Source organism: Trachinotus anak, unplaced genomic scaffold (genome assembly GCF_046630095.1).
Source record: "Trachinotus anak isolate AG129_WGS33_773 ecotype Australia unplaced genomic scaffold, CSIRO_AGI_Tana_v1 ptg000004l, whole genome shotgun sequence".
NCBI lineage: Eukaryota > Metazoa > Chordata > Actinopteri > Carangiformes > Carangidae > Trachinotus > Trachinotus anak.
The window spans coordinates 16,492,844-16,509,140 of NW_027273855.1; the positions used below are offsets into that span (position 1 = coordinate 16,492,844).

At 42.0% G+C, this 16,297-nt stretch overlaps 1 protein-coding gene and 1 non-coding gene across 2 annotated transcripts; both read right to left on the reverse strand.

Moving 5' to 3' along the window:
- Window positions 1-2,903: 2,903 nt before the first annotated feature.
- On the reverse strand, window positions 2,904-5,364 carry snai1b (snail family zinc finger 1b). The gene is made up of 3 exons (XM_071476425.1): window positions 5,123-5,364; window positions 4,268-4,807; window positions 2,904-3,936 (listed from the first exon to the last, which is right to left on the reverse strand). The coding sequence occupies exons 1-3, from the start codon at window positions 5,202-5,204 to the stop codon at window positions 3,755-3,757; spliced, it is 804 nt and encodes a 267-aa protein (XP_071332526.1). The 5' UTR covers window positions 5,205-5,364; the 3' UTR covers window positions 2,904-3,754.
- Window positions 5,365-14,088: 8,724 nt separating this feature from the next.
- trnaa-ugc (transfer RNA alanine (anticodon UGC)) lies at window positions 14,089-14,160 on the reverse strand. The gene has a single exon. It is a non-coding gene; the product is annotated as a tRNA-Ala (tRNA).
- Between the last annotated feature and the right edge of the window lie 2,137 nt (window positions 14,161-16,297).

A 16,297-nucleotide genomic window follows, 5' to 3' on the forward strand; every position in this document is an offset into this window, starting at 1 on the left:
ACAGCCCGCAAACAGAAACACTCATTCTTCACCAGACACCCCCCCCCACACACACACACACACACACACACACACACACACTCACACACACACTCACACTTACACTCGCACACACACACCTTCCTCATACCCCAATGTCCAATCTCTTCCCCTCTATCTCTTCTCCCTCATTATCTCCTTATCCCCCGTGCACTACAAACCTCAGGCTATTAGTTTCCCCATCCTTCATCCGCTCCTTATTTTCTACAGGCTGCAGAAATGTTTTATCAGCCTGCAAATATTGAAATGAGGAGACATTTTTAATGTCTTTTAAAGGACAAAGGCAGATTGAGAGACTCTGTTGGAACTGAGGAGAGGTTCTTGGGACAGTTTCATTGTGTAAGAGCGCTGCCGCTTGTAAGAGGGTTTGAAACTTTAGCCCAGTGACTTAACCCTGTTGGCTCGAATCTGATCCTCTGGTGATTCAGCTCTGCACACACTGCCAGCTCTGATTTCAGCAATATACTATACGCTCAACTCATCCTCTATATGGACCACTGTGAACCCCGGGCAAAGAGAAAGCTACGCTTCACAGACACCCACACTCATACACACTCATACATCCGTGTACGCACAAACAGCTGTAGCCGCACCCAGATGCTTTATATCAGTACTTTTTGGAGGGGCTGTGTTTATACAAGACTGACAGAACACTTCCTGTGTCCCAAACATTACCACAAACACATGCGCTGATAGCAAAGCAGTGGAGGGAGAAAACTGCAATTTCAGCTTTCAAAAATGTCAGCCCTACGTGTTGGAAAAGGTTTGTTTGATTGTTGACATACACTGCTGCTTCCCATTACTCGAATCAAGAAAGTGGAGTTTATGCAGCTCTGTACTCTGTTCTGTCACACACATGCAAAGCTTCATTTATGACTCCACACAGCATGATTGTTTAGAGGGAGGCATACATTTTCTGTTTCCAAGATGACGGTACCGAATAACAAAATAAAACTCATCCGGCTGAAAATTGTCAAACATCAGCGTTTGTGTACACAAAACCAAACTGGTCCTCTTTGTTCGTGAAGCAACATCCAGGGTTCACGGCAAAAAAAAAAAAAAAAAGGGCAATTTAATTTTTATTGTTTTCATTTACTAGAGCGAGGCAATAGTGCTTAGACAGTCTTTCCATGGGAATAACACATGTGAGAGATTAAAACGAATGGCAATCCCCTTTTCTTCGTAATTAGGTCAGCATAACATTATTTCCTGTTACAGGAAAATTAAATTATTAGTTTGACTCAAAAGCAGAATGCAAGGACAGAGCAGCCCTCTCTTTTTCTCTGTCTCTCTTTTTCTCCCAGACGGCAGTATTGTATGTCTGTCACTAATGGCTCAAGAATGTCACATTAGTCAGGGCCCGCATGCGTGACGCTGCGAACATTAAAACACTTTGAGGAGACTAATATGATATTACACACACCAACACACTCTGAAAAAGAGAGGTGACAGGTCCAGTGATCTCATTGCCTCAAAGCTACAGGGTGACAGACTGCCTCCTACACACCGCAAACCAGAAAAATGTCCCCCTAGCAAGATGTCGAGAGTTAAATTTCAAAACGGCTGAAACATATCAGATATGACAACCTGTTTAGTGATTTTTTTTTTTTTTTTTTTTTGTACAAATTTGTGGAGGCAGAGTTTAGATATGCCAAAGGAGAAAATGGAATATCATCTAACTCGATAGGATTATTTGACATGTTATATGTCTTCGCACAGAGTTTAGTCCCCTGTGGCCTGCTTCTCTGTCTCTCTGACTCACTACCTGCGTAGGTGTGCAGCAGCTAAATGACTCTCACCTCTCGCTTCAGAAAAGCCCAGAGAGGTATAGGCAGACAAATGAAAAATCCCCCTTGATCAAAGTAAAGATATCTTAATGCAGTAGGTATTTTGCATGCGTGGCTGTGAGTGAGCACGTGTGTCTAGTCTTTCGGGTGCTGTTTACATTGGGCAAGCTAAGTCATGCAATCTGATCCCAAGCTTTTTGAGAGCCTACTCAAACCCCCCCCCCAACACACACACACAAACACACACACACGCATCCACCTCTCAACGCTAAGAGCTATTGGAGGAAACGTGCTGTTACCTCACTAAGACAAGCTGGCGTCAGCGTGTGCGGGTCAGGAGGGCAGTGGGGATTGCGGACACATTGCTACCATATGTGCACCCTGGATGTTCACCCTCAGCTGGGCTCATAAGCGCAGACTTCCTCCAAAAGTTCCTACAAGGTAACCGGAGTTTCATCATTATGGAGCAGATGGCCGCACAGACTCAGTGGAACCTGTGTCAGTCCCGAGGTCCAGAGCCTGACTCTCTAGGGTGTATGTTTTGGTCTCGAGCCTAAAGTTTCCTGCTTCCATCTGTGGCCGCTCCTAAGGCAGGAAGTGGGTCAGTGGGATTCCCACACCCAGCTAATTTCACACTGACTTTTTTTTCCCCCCCAGAAGAATTTGCCCACTCTGGCTTTCAGGAGAAACTTTTCTTGCTGAGCATCTTCCTTCTCTTTATTCTTTAATTTTCGTTCACCCACCTGCAACCACTGTGAAAACCCCCCCCCCCCCCCCCGCCTCTTTAGCATGTGTTCTCCATGTGTGCCTGTGTGCCTGTGTGTGTGTGTGTGTGTGAGTGAGTGAGAGAGTGTGCGCTGACAGCCTGGCAGGTGTGTGCAGGTGTTCCCCTTATCACTCAGCATCTCACAAACCTGTCCCAGCGCTTCCTAACACACACACAGCTCTATCTTCCCATTCAGAAACTGTCATGTCTGTCTTGATGAACTCATTTAGAGTTGTGAGTTAATACAATGCCTGTTGAAATACTAATTATTATGAGAGCACATAATAAGTAGGCACACAGCAGTTCTTGACGTGTTTTTTTTTTTAAAAAAGCTTTTATTTACAAGTGGCAGAAAAATACACAACCTTAGAAAAGGCACAGAATTCCCATTTGAAGGTATGTTCAGCAAAACAGTTCATAAAACCTGCAGTTCAAAATCTTCCCAAAAAAAAAAAAAAACATGTCTACATAAATGACAATAATGGTGAAGGCGTGTTTTTTTTTGGTCAACCTTTAGTGGTCCTTTCATGTCCAGTGACACAATGAGTGTGTGTGGAAAGAGTTTGTGGCGCGAGGAGAGGCCAGCGGAGGGTCACCTGTCGTCGAGGTCACAGCTAACACGTCTCTCAGCGCCCTGCCTCCATGGTACACCATACACAGACAGCTGTCTCAACACACACACTTGCTCATTTCCACACACATGCCATGTATGTATAGTATGGTGAGGACATCCCTGCATACACCACAGACACACACAAACACACCCAAGCAGCTGCAACATGGCCAGAGTCCCGGACCGGCCGGCACCAATGGAGTTTCCTGGGTATTAACTGCATGTCCAGCTGCCCTCAAATCACACACACACACACACACACACACACACACACACATACACACAGTTGACAGGACACAGCAAAAATGTGCTGTAGATAACCAATATGACCTCAAAAAAAAAAAAGCGACAGTGTTGAAATATTAAAAGGCACTTAAAGAGTCATTTTATAAAATCATAAGAATTCCAGATTTCCTATCATGGCTTTGAAATGAGTTGGCATCAATTCCTCAAATGTCCTCTGGGTGTATTGGCTCTAATCGAGGAGGGGGGGGGTCAGAATCAGCAAGCAGCTTCAACTGGCTTATGAGCAGTCTGGGGAATGTGAGTCTATGAGGCAGGGCAGCATCCAGACGCGGTGTGCTTGTGCAGCAGGGACATGCGACTGAATGTCCGCGAGCAGGAGCCACACTGGTACTTCTTTACTTCAGAGTGGGTCTGCAGGTGGGCGCGAAGGTTGGAGCGATCAGCAAATGCTCGATTACAGTGTTGACAAGCAAAGGGACGTTCACCTGGTCAGAAGAAAGAAAAAAAAAAAAACTTGTTAGCCTCTGGGAAACACTTCATTAACAGGTCAAAAGGTTTGTCCTCTGATCATTGTCTTTCAAATGACCCACAGATAAACAACAAAAGTGCAGGAACACTACCCTAACTTAATTAATGCAGATCGACTTTTTTCATGCAGAACAACTGTGAGGCTGAGATTAGATTGTGCCATGCAAAGCAATAACATTTGCTCACACCTCAGGAGACGTCAATGAATATCAAATGAGCACAAGGTGCAACCAGCTGTTACATTTACAAGCCAACACAGCTTGGGGATCAGCACTTTTTGATGCATACCTGTGTGTGTGCGAATGTGTCCCCTGAGCAGCCACGGTCTGGAGAAGGCCTTGCCACAGGTGGGGCACACACAAGGCAGGGTGTGTGAGCGGATGTGCATCTTTAGGGCTCCCAGGCTGGTGTACTCCTTGGGGCAGTGTTTGCAGTGGAACGCTGGGCGTGCAGACACCTCGGTGGGCAGAGATGGCGTCTGCTGCAGTGGGGCACAGTGGGAGAGCTGGTGGTGGGACAGTGCAGAGAGGCTGGTGTAGCTCTTACTGCAGTGGAGACAGTGGTAGATGTGCTGGATGATATCCGGACTGGGGGGGTCTGAACTACGCCCACCATCCTCCTCTTCCTCACCGCTGCTGCTGGAGGGTGAGCTGCTGAGGTCCAGGGGACCCAGGGGTGATGGGGGCAGAGACACCGGGGTGACCGGGGAGAGGGGTGCAGGCAGGGTGTCCATGCTGCTGAAGAATGGGTTGGTGGGATAGCAGGTCAGGGCAGAGCTGTTGTTCTGCATTGGGAGTTCAGCCCGGGGAAGGCTTTCTGGGACAAAAGCTGGCAACACAGAGGAAAGGAGGGTCAGGTGGGTTTTCACTTGGAATGGAAAGATAATCTAATAAAGCGCTAAACTAGTTTTCATTCTCGGTGTCTTGTTGCAGCCTGAATTCAACCATAGACCTGACTGCCTGGCTTTTCCATTAGCAAATTTTCCATTTGACTAGAAATACTTTTTTTTTTTTTTTTGTAATTTCTACACCCAGGAAGCTACATGCTAGTTAAAAGTCACATGGGTCTGTTCTGTGTCTGGGGGTAACTTGATGAAGAGCTCATGGCTGTGAATCACAAATGCAAATTCAGTTACAAACTTACCAGTTTGACTCTCCAGCTGGCTCTCCCTGTAGTATGGCTTCTTGTTGGAGAAATACTTCTTCACAAGGAATGACCGAGGCATGTTGCCAAGTCTGGCTTCTCCGATAAATAAATTAAAATAAAAATAATTCCCACGGCGGAGTGCGTTCAGGTGCAAGGATCTGTTCCTCAGGCAGCTGCAGATTCCAGAAAAAACGCCTGGAGAGCTCTACAAGACCACTACCAGGCTTCCATGTATCTTGCTGACAGATCGCAAAGTTGCCTCCTCATATAGTAACCGGAGGGGAGAAGCAGAGGGGTGGGTGGGCAGATCTCCGCCCAAAGACACACCCCGTGTGTCAGGGCGCCACCGGCCCCATTCACCACAGGTGCCCAGTGTGCCAAAAGCTGCCGCGAAGCGCAAATCTCATTGCGCATTTCACGGTTCTAATGACCCGCACTTTACCTGCGGGCGTCCACTTATTGTCATGTGAACAGATGACTGCGGAATTTCAAGGTAAAAAAAAAAAAAAAAAAAAAAAAATGTGTACATGAATGAAACGGAGCAGACGCACAAAACATGGAGTCAAATCAAGCAGGATTTATTGAACTGCTGCTTTACGCCCCCCCCTTTAACTAAATGTGTCATGACAAGCTGAAGCCGGAGCGTCCTCTGTCGGCTCATGCTGAAAATGAACTATGAGAGGTGGCAAATGGTGCAGCGTTTGTTTTAAATCTGCTTAAAAAACAACAACATCCGAACAGGTTTTCCTTTTGTTAGAATAAAGTTGATCTCGCATCGTCCACGTTTTACACTTATTTAAGAAGACTCTCTCTCACCAGTCACCAGTAAGTGACGCTTGATGATTTGCTCTTTTGTGTGCCTGTTGCTCGGGGGGGGGGGGGGGGGGTTTACGCACCCCGGTGAGGAGGGGGCATTCTGGAGAAGGTACAGAAAACAAACGCTCTGTTCTTCTTTGCTCCCATCAATACAAAACAGTCACGTCGCCCTGTGCTCGCATCTCCCTCTGCCTCTCTGCGGGGAGCAAGCCCCGTCCAGATGAAACGATCTGAGGTGAAATCGACCGAGCTGACAGGGACAATGTGATGATGTCGACCCGGACGGGGCCCTCGCATTAAATCTTGTGCCTTTAGGTGCCATGAAATTCGGCCCCTAGAGGAAATAGGTTTTAGCCTTTTTGTTTTTTTTTTTCTTTTCAAGTGCCTAAAAGGAGAGAGCAATTGCACAGGCAACTTTTAAACTTTCCAAATAAGATGAGCAAGGTTACGGGAATCAACCCACCCATCACACTGTTTTTAAAATGTAAACATCTTCATATTTTATTTTATCACTATTTGATCTTATTTTACTGCGTTTATAATATTTATTTTATTGTAAATGTCCCTACTATTTTCCTTTTGTCAGTCACTCGCACTTTTCACTGCATGGACTCTATGACTTGTTAAAGTATTCTATCTATTTAAAGTAACTTGTAGTGAGTTATTTTGCGACCTGAGGCTGCGCTATGGATATGAAACCTTCTCCCTCACTTTAGATGTGTGTGTGTGTGTGTTTTTGTTTTTTTTTTGTTTTTTTTAATCTCCTTCTGATGCACACAACCTGTTAAGTCTGAAAATCAGGTGCCAGCCATCAGGCAGGAATGTGACTGTCCTCCCTGTTCAACATTGCAAAGAGGGTCTGAAGCCCCTCGGTGGCAGGGCGGGTGCTGGTGGGTGATGGGGGCGTATGCACCTGTCTAAAGGCGCCATCGCCGCGGCATGCCCAAAAGTTCACACGTCGTTAGAGCGCTTGTTGACGCCGACGCCACGTAGACTGGAGGTCATGGGGGCAGGGCAGCAGTAAAAAAAAAAAAAAAAAAAAAAGCAAATAGCTGAGACACACGTGAAAGTAATCTGGGTCTGCTGAGGACTCCGTGGAAATGATGCGTGGTGGTGGTTTCAAGAGGTGTGTATATTAGTATGATGAACTGTGTGTGTGTGTGTCTCCTCAGGCAAACAGAAATAATGACAAAATGAAGCATCCACTGGACCTGACCCTCTCTCTCTCTCTCTCTTACAGTAGGAGGCTGTAGGAGTGAAAACAGCTGATCACACACTGTTGAATTGGCTCTTCCGAGTGGAGCAGTTTGTCTGTGGGGCTGCTTGCAGACAATTTGTGTTACAGCAGGGTCAGAGTGACCTCATGACACACGGGGAGCATGAAGGAAGACTTGAAACGTTTTCTGCTCAGAACAGATGTTCTTTCCTCTCTGGCCTCAGGGGCGAACCAGCCTCTGTTCCCACAGAGGCTCACACTGTCTGCTGAAGCCTCATCAGAGTAAAAAAAAATAATGTGGGAGACACATCTTCATTCAGGTTCATGGAGGGAAAGTCTTGCTGGCTAAAGTGCTGCAACCATGGTGGAAGTTAGTTGCATAATTCCCAGCCAGAAGGAAGGTGGCTCTCTGGCATTTAATGATGTAGTTTGTGGAAAAAAAAAAAAAGAAAAAAAAAAGCATAGGCTGGTGATAAGTTTTCAAAATGTAGCTTTTTGGGTCAAAAACATGCACATGTAAAAACACAAATGTGTCCTCCAGTTCAGGGTAATCTTAAGGGTCTGAAAAAGCCTCAGATAGTCCAGAATTGAGCAGCTCGTCTGGTCCTGATTTGTTCATTCACACAGGTGGTTGAATTCTTGCCAATAACCTTTACGAGGAATAAGCACCATCACACAACTAGACTACAAGATACAATGGATGACATTGCTCCTTCCTCAAGCCAGAAATACACTGAAAAGAAAACTGTTCTGTAGAAGGAGGCAATCATTGGAATATTTATCAGAACGTCCTCGAGTATGATTATTTAAAAAGAAAACTGCAGTTGTGCAGTTTATTATGACAAAGAGAATGGGAAAAGGTGATTGTGCTGCATATACAGTATTTTTGGTTCACATGTATTAGATATTATTTTCAATATTTTTTTGATTCACAGAACTCAATGAAATTGCTGTAGTTTTTTCAGGGATCCAAATAAACAATTAATCAGAAAACAAAGAGAACTGAACCTTAAACACAACTAGGAGAAAGACTGTAAGATGTAAATTGCAATTAAATCAAAACTGGCAGAACAATAACATTTCTTAAAAATGTTACAATCCAAAGAAAATGTACGTAGGTCAAACTGAATACATTGGCAATCTGAAAAATAGTTTCAAAGATTTAAATCTTTTTTATTATTTATTTATTCATGATTGAAACCAAGCTCTTCTTTTCCACTGTTACACTTCCCCCTCCACATTCTTCCAGCTGACCCAACATCATCATTGACATGCTGGGACATGAACACATCATTTTCTTTAAAACTCATTTACTTTTTGCATTTGTCCATCAGCATGATTTTGCTGCAAGACATCATTGATTTGTTTTAATGGGACTGATGATTGGGTTGGTATTAATTCTTGAACAAGCTTTAACTAGAGAATGTTTTTTTTATTATTATTATTATTATTATTATTATTATTTGCTGCTGTGTATTTCATTACCTGAACATAATTTTATTTTGGGTGGTGGCCATATTGTACTTCTAGTGTCCTTTCATGTGTTTGAAAAGAAGCCAACTCCCTAACTAACACCTTTTGTTATCGTACAAATGTTTTTGTTCAAGTGACAAGTGCAGAAGTGCAGCTTTAATTCATGCTTTACATTTTAAAAACCCATTGCCTATAGCCTCTGAACAATCAGGTGCATTGTTATCATTCAGTCCATTCAAACGACAGGTAACGACCACTCCAGCACATTTACACGTGACCTTTATGCAGGTTGTTTTCCAGACTGACCCTAAGGCACAACAACAACAACAGCACAGATAAATCAAGTCGAGTCAAGTTTTCTTTGTACATGTGATGATTCAAAGGATACAGCTGATCTCCCAAGATGCTTCTTATTGAATGTGAAAGAAAAGCGACGAGTCTGTGATTAGCAGCTACCATCAGGGCTGATTTGCTCTGTTGTCTCTTCAAGTAAAGTGTGTTTACAATCCACTTTGATCTGGGGAGGGTCTCAAAATGTCTACTTTGGTATGTAGACTCTCTGTTTAAGTAGTGTTCAGTGATAAAACAAAGTCTTTACATTATTCATCAAGTTATAGATTGTCCCGTTGGACTACCACTTTTTACCTAACGTACGCCTTGTGATTTTATCTTCAACTCACCCACAAAACAATCTTGAGAAGATATGAACTTGTCTAATGTGCATAAACTGCCTCAAACTACTTCACTACTGCATGTTTGTATGTTTATTTGTTTGTTTATGCATGTAGACTGGAGTGTGTGTGTGTGTCTGAGTGTTGCCCTATGGTTCAGAGGTCCATAAGCTCAGCAGGAGGAAGATAAGATTATCCCAGAGGAATGCAGAGTATGGACACACACTCCCACACGCAGGCTGTGTAGTCTGTACACACTCTCTGGCCAAGCATCTCCATCAGACACCAACACTCACATGTTTTAGGGAAGATCAATCAGGGACACTTTGACATGCAGAGAAGCAGCCAGCATGTCCTGCAGACTGAAGGATGGTCTCTCTGTTTGGCTACAACACTAGATTAGATATTGCAATATTAATGTCCGGCCCAGTGTATTACACAACAGGGTTTGCAGAGAAATGAGAGCAAAAATGTGTCCCAAAACAGTTACTTCTCCCATATTGGTCCTAATGAGTATATGAATGAGTATTTGAAATCTTTGTTTTACCAAGTGGTGAGTGTTAAGAACGTTTACCCATGTGCTGTGTTTACATATAATTTCAAGAGTGGTGAAAGTAGTGGTAAAAGTATTCAGATCCTTTACTTCACCTTTTAAAATGCACAGTCGCACCTGTGAGACACTTTGGCCATGGTAGCCCTTTACTTGGTGAGTATTGTCCTGTACCAGACTGAGCCCAGAGTCTTCACACAGCCATATTCTAACCATGCTTCTGTGTGTGCAAAGCATAGTAGGATCCCCATATCATACTTGTAGCAATGGCTCCAAAGTGTTTTCCACATTGCTGGCTTTACATTATGTTTGCTTTACAAAAAAAACTTAAATCTCATTTACATTTGTGTCTATGAACCATTCTGACCTACTGCTTGTAAAATTCTAAGAGGTACCTTTCAAAGGAGACCAGTGTTGCCGCTTATTAGACTGTTAAAAAATTCACACATCAGAAAAACCTTCTCCTGTGGGCCACCCATATCCTAAACCTTGTGACTTTCTCTGCTGTGTACAACCTCTGCACAGAGGCCTCTGAGCTGTCAAAGCTCCTTAACATCACTGTACTGATATCTGTCCCAGTGACTCGCTAACTGTTGTGTTGGTGGAGAACTGTGTGGAGTTTACTCTGTGTCACTTCTGCATCTAAATCTAACAGGAGCAGACCCAATGATATTACCAAGAGAGGGGTTTAAAAAAAATCACATTGTGTTGACTACGCACAGGTTTTCATTAGGGTTCCTGCTGACCCGGAGAAATCCTGGTGTATTATCAGCATGGTCTTGTTTATAATCACACAACCATGAGAATTAACAATGAAGCAGTTTTCCTTAACTTATATAATTTATTTATATATATCAAAATGGAAACAGTTCTTATTTTTAAATGAGGTTGTGAAAGTTTTGTGAAGGAAAGAGTACTTCTGTGTCATCCTTACCTCCTATCCACAGTGGTATTTACTTTTACATTTACTCATTTGGCAGACGCCTTTATCCAAAGCGACTTACTGTGTGGTATAACTCACACAAACACACTCAACTTTGTATAGACGGAATTTAACCAGATGTGTGTGTGTGTGTGTGTGTCTCTGCCCTAGCCTTATCTGGACAGCAGGCAGACACAGCAGTCCAACCACAGGCACCCTTTGATGTAGTATGTGGTGCCATAAATGTCATCTAACTCTCAGTTGTTTACTTTCTGAGGAAAGTTAATGTTCTAGGAGGAAGAGAAGAGTCAGAAACTTCCCACACGTATGAAATCACTGCTGACATAACAGAAAGGACATGTTGTTTTGAATTGCTTTGAGAACTTATATTTCAACATTTCAGTGTTTTTAAATTGTATTTCAGTTTACATATTTTTAATCTCATTTATGTGTTTATGTTACATTCCCTTGTGTGGTTTTATGTTAACCACCCGTGTTGTGTGTTAAGTGGCCTACTGTGCCAAAGAAATTATTAACAAGTAAGGGATGTTAGTATGTATCGTTTACAGCAGGAGGATGGTGTATGAGGGAATGACTCAAAATAAACTACAATTCCCATGTTCACTGTAATGAAGATGAGAATGCATGTCAAAGGTGCAAAGGTGTGACAACAAGAAAATTGTGGAATACATCCTAAATTGAACAACCCTCATCTGGGGTTGAGTTGGGGTGTCTTTTAAATTCTGTATTTAGTCTAGTTAGACAAGAATCAAAAAAATGATCAAATGACCAAACAGCATTTTCCTAAATAACATCTAAAACAGTCGTCACTGATCTGCTGGTCCTGAGAGTTCTTTCATTTCAGGAATTTACTATTTTCACTTCACTTCTCACTTCTCATTCTGGGTCAAGAAAAGAACATGCTAGGAAGTGGCGCCATCCACTGTTCACAAAGTGAACTGATCCACTGATGGACTAATCTGAGATGAACCACCAGGGGGCGATCAAAGACCAATAATACCATGTTTCCTATCTGTGGTTAAATCAGAGGTCAAATATATAAACGACTTGATTGCACAAATGTACAGTATGTAAGTACTGCTGCAAAGATCACATTTGTTCAGAGAACATTAGTGTCACCCTGCAGCCACAGAGCTGTCACAAATGTTACAATGAAATATGGAACCAAGTTGTACCAACTCTCACAGCCTGATAATACAACACAGACAGGTGTTCACACACAGTGACATCATGAGCAAAATTATAGAGACACTATGGCATGTGTGGGTGTGTGTGTGTGTGTGTGTGTGTGTGCCTTGCCCTGAAGCTGGAAAAGGTCAACCACGTTTGTTGTCATCCAGCATGAGGTGTCAGATCCACATCGACCTGTCTGATGACTCAGCAACAGACCTTCAGATTGGACAATACAGGGTGTTCTCCGTTGATGCAGTGATGCATTTGGCCAAATACACCAGGACACTTTAATGAGAATAAAACAGCTTTGAGTGATATTTAAACTTTGGGACCTTTCAGTTCTGACTCAGACTGACCTGTGTAGACATAAACGTGACTCTCTCATGCTGTTTCTTGACTCCCTTAACTGCTGAATTTTATGTTCCTTTTAAAGAAAAGTGGGACACACCTTTGCACAGATATATATTGCATACATTCTGTAACATGACCTGCAGCTAAAGTACAGTAGTCTATTGAGGCTTCAGATAGGAGTGAGTGATGTTTCACCTCCTTTCCCATCATCAGGATTGTTAGTTTGACATCTGGGGAATGGATATGTGTCATTTATGTAAAGGTTCTTTTAGGTCATAATGTGCAGACATAGTATGTGGGTTAAGCAGTTACGGGCACCTGAATAGTAAGTACACACGAAGGTTTGACCCTGAGAGTGGTCTTGTTTCATGGCAGATAGTGTGTCCTGCTGGACAACCAGCCTTAACTAACCTGCTAAAAGCAGATGACATGAATCTATGTCAGCCTACATTTTTTCCAGGTTGAGGTCTCTCTCTCTCTCTCTCTCTCTCTCTCTCTCTCTCTCTCTCTCTCTCTCTCTCTCTCTCTGTGTGTGTGTGTGTGTGTGTGTGTGTGTGTGTGTGTGTGTTGCTCTCTCCAAAACGAGCATTACTCTAAAGTGACTGTAGAGATAAAGTTAATATTTAAGAATCCATCAGAATTCAAAACAATTCAGTTCAGTTTTAATCCTCCAGTAAAATAGTGGACATACAGAATATGTTCTTTGTTGTTTGAAATCTATAATTGTAAATTACTTTTATGCCTTCATTCAGTACAATTTGCTATCATCTTGAAGTTAGCTTTAGCTTAGCACTAGCTTTTTATAAAGTACATGTTTCCTTGTGTATGTGACAAAGGCACACACACATTTTAAGTCATATGTAAGTAAACAGTTTGCCTGTGCATCAGATACAATCATATGCTGGCAAGCTGGTAAACACAAGCTGAACCCTCAGCTGCTTTCACCACATTTCTACAAAAAGTCAACTTGCAAACCACACAGCTGTGGTGCTGACATTTCTATAAGCATGGTTTAAGACTTCAGAACAGCAGGCCTAAACAACCTAAAATAAAAAATAAAAAGTTAAAGGTGTAAGTTCCCTCTCCTTCTTTTTTCCAGAAGAAGTTTTTGCAGGTCTGTTTGCCTTCTGACTCTGCCCTAGTGGCCATGTGTCCCCTTGTGCCCCAGGGTACATCCATTCGCCATGCTAAGACTGATTAATACTACATCAAGACAAAAAAAAAAAAGAAATAGGTCAAATATATCAATTGAACTATATAGCATACTACATTCTTTTTAGAGATGTATATATACATGTATATATATATATATATATATGTGTGTGTGTGTGTGTGTGTGTGTGTGTGTGTGTGTGTGTGTGTGTATATATACATATATATATATATATACATACATACAGCATACACATACATACAACATAGATAGATGTTGATAAAATAAGGTTAGGGCATAGTTATTTATTTTGAGATTTAGACGTTTTTAATAATTGCACATTGAATAAATAAATAAATACAAATGTTAATTAAAGGCTACAGTCGCCAAGCTAATTTAATTTGGCAACATAAAATTTAGTGAAACTTTTTTTAGTAAGTTAGTTTTACTATTACTAAAAATGAAAACTGTATAAGATGGACGACATATGGTGAGATTAATCTGCAAAGTAAACGTTATTAAAACTTTCAATACACGCCCAGGCATGAGATAGCGAATTTTTCCTATATAGAGACTACCACCAGTCACCGATTGACAAAAAAGAAGTCGCACAAAAGTGGAGATGCCGGGGATTGAACCCGGGGCCTCATACATGCAAAGCATGCGCTCTACCACTGAGCTACATCCCCACATGGTGTCACCTTACGATGACGTGTATATAAATGAGACGTCACCTCACTCAGGAATTCATTCTTTGTAAGAGGAGACGATTGCTGAGCTGGATATATATGCTCTGACTGAGGCCACGTTATGTAATTCCAGGTTACAGCTTTAGCCTGGTTTCAACCTTTGACCCTGCTCCATGCAGCACATTTTTTTCAATGTGTGTGTGTGTGTTTGTGTGTTTGTGTGTGTGTGTGTGTGTGTGTGTGTGAGTTAAGGAGTGACATTTTTTGAATGGGTTAAAAGAAAGTCCCAAAGTGCTCCATCTTTTGAGACTAATTTTAGTGCTAGCTTGTAAACAGAAGAGCTGTATTGACGTCAGGATGAATGAATGGAAAAGAAAGGGTTGCACAGTTTTCTTTGATTTAATCCTTGTGCCGTGCTATTTTTAACCGGTCATGTTTTGGTTTTAGTTAAGGGACACATCTGAGCAAGGGGCTCCTCTTCTTCCCACGCTAACTGTAAAGAAAAATCGAACTCATGGGTAAGAAGAGATTTCATTTCATCCAAAACAGACACCTAATACACAGTGTTTCTGAGGTAAACCCAGACAGACACAAGTGGCTGAAATCCAGTGCTTTCTCATCTTCAGAGGTACCCTAATCCTTTGGGGAATTTAAAATAGCTCCCTCGTTAAGTTTTATAATATCCTCCAGGGGAGCGTGAATGAGGGGCTGTCGTCCCCCCTCTGGAGAGCACAGCCTGTCCTCACTCATGCTGTGTTTATCAGCACATGCTTGCCAAGGACACCACTTCCAGACCCTGTTTGCTTTAGCCTTGTAGGGACAGACCCATGGGATGCAGCCATGGCATGGGAGCTTTGGGAGGGCTGTGGAAGGGTCTAGGAAGGAAGGAAGGAAGGAACGGAGAGAAGACTAGAGTACCTCCCCAGCCTCTTCTCCCCTGCTGCATCAAATGCATGGGCCTGCAGAGGTGTCGTCCAGGAGGAGGGAGGGACACCGGTTGATATCAGTTCTGTTTTTGCTGTGTGAATTTGGATTGGTGACAGGGAGCCACCATGTTGAGTCTGAGTCTGGGTCTGTGCTGAGTAAGGAATCGTAGACAAGCAGAGGGTTATCTAAGGACTGTAGAGTGCTGTGGAGGGCAGCATGTACAGACCAGACAGACTGTATGCAATATGAGCTGCAGAAAGAAATCCTTTATCCAAGGCCACAGACCTCCGGACATTACAGTGGACGGTACCAAAAGGGATTGGGAAATGGAGAAATAAGCTAATAAATTAAAGCAAATTGCACTTTTAATAAACTACAAGTGAATTCTCATGAATTCATAACTATGTAATTTTTGTTTGAAAATCAATTCTGAAAATATTTTTGGATGTTTTGTTTTAATTTGCTCTTGATCGAGTAATTGATTTATCAAAAAATTGTTTCAGGTCTATTTATAAACGTATGTACAACCTCAAAAGGAAATGGTAACTACCTGAAGTAAGAAGTGCAATATTTCCCTTTAAATGTATCGGAGTAGAAATATAATATCAAAGCGTTACTCAAGCAAATATCAAGAGCTGGAGCTTTGAAGGAACACATTTGGCAACACCGGCTGGAATCAACTATTGAACTTTCTGCAGCTGTTTTTCTGTATTCCCATGTGAGATATTTAAGTAAATCTCTATATTTTGCATGTTTTTGTTTGTCACTGTCTTTTACATAACATCAAAGTTTGGATTTCGGAGATTTTTATGTAGATGCAGATGAGTTCCCTTTACCTTTGTTTTAATGAATGGTTTGAAATCTTGGGAAATAATCATTTAACTTATTTTTTATGTTTAAAAAAATGCCAAACAAATTTGAGGGTTTTTTTTAATTTTATTATTTGTTCCTTTTTCTTTTAATAATTATAATAACAATGACATTTGGACTACTTGTTAGACCAAACCCGCACTGTGAAGGTTTCACTTTCAGCTCTGGGTAATTGTGATGGCTTTTCTCACTATTTTCTGAATTTTTACAAACCAAACTATCAGATTAACAAAACGGTAACAAATTGATTAATCAACAAAATAGCCAGGAGATTAATACATAATGAAAATGCTCACTATTTGCAGTCCTATGTAAAATGGTTTAAAAGTAAGTTGAATCT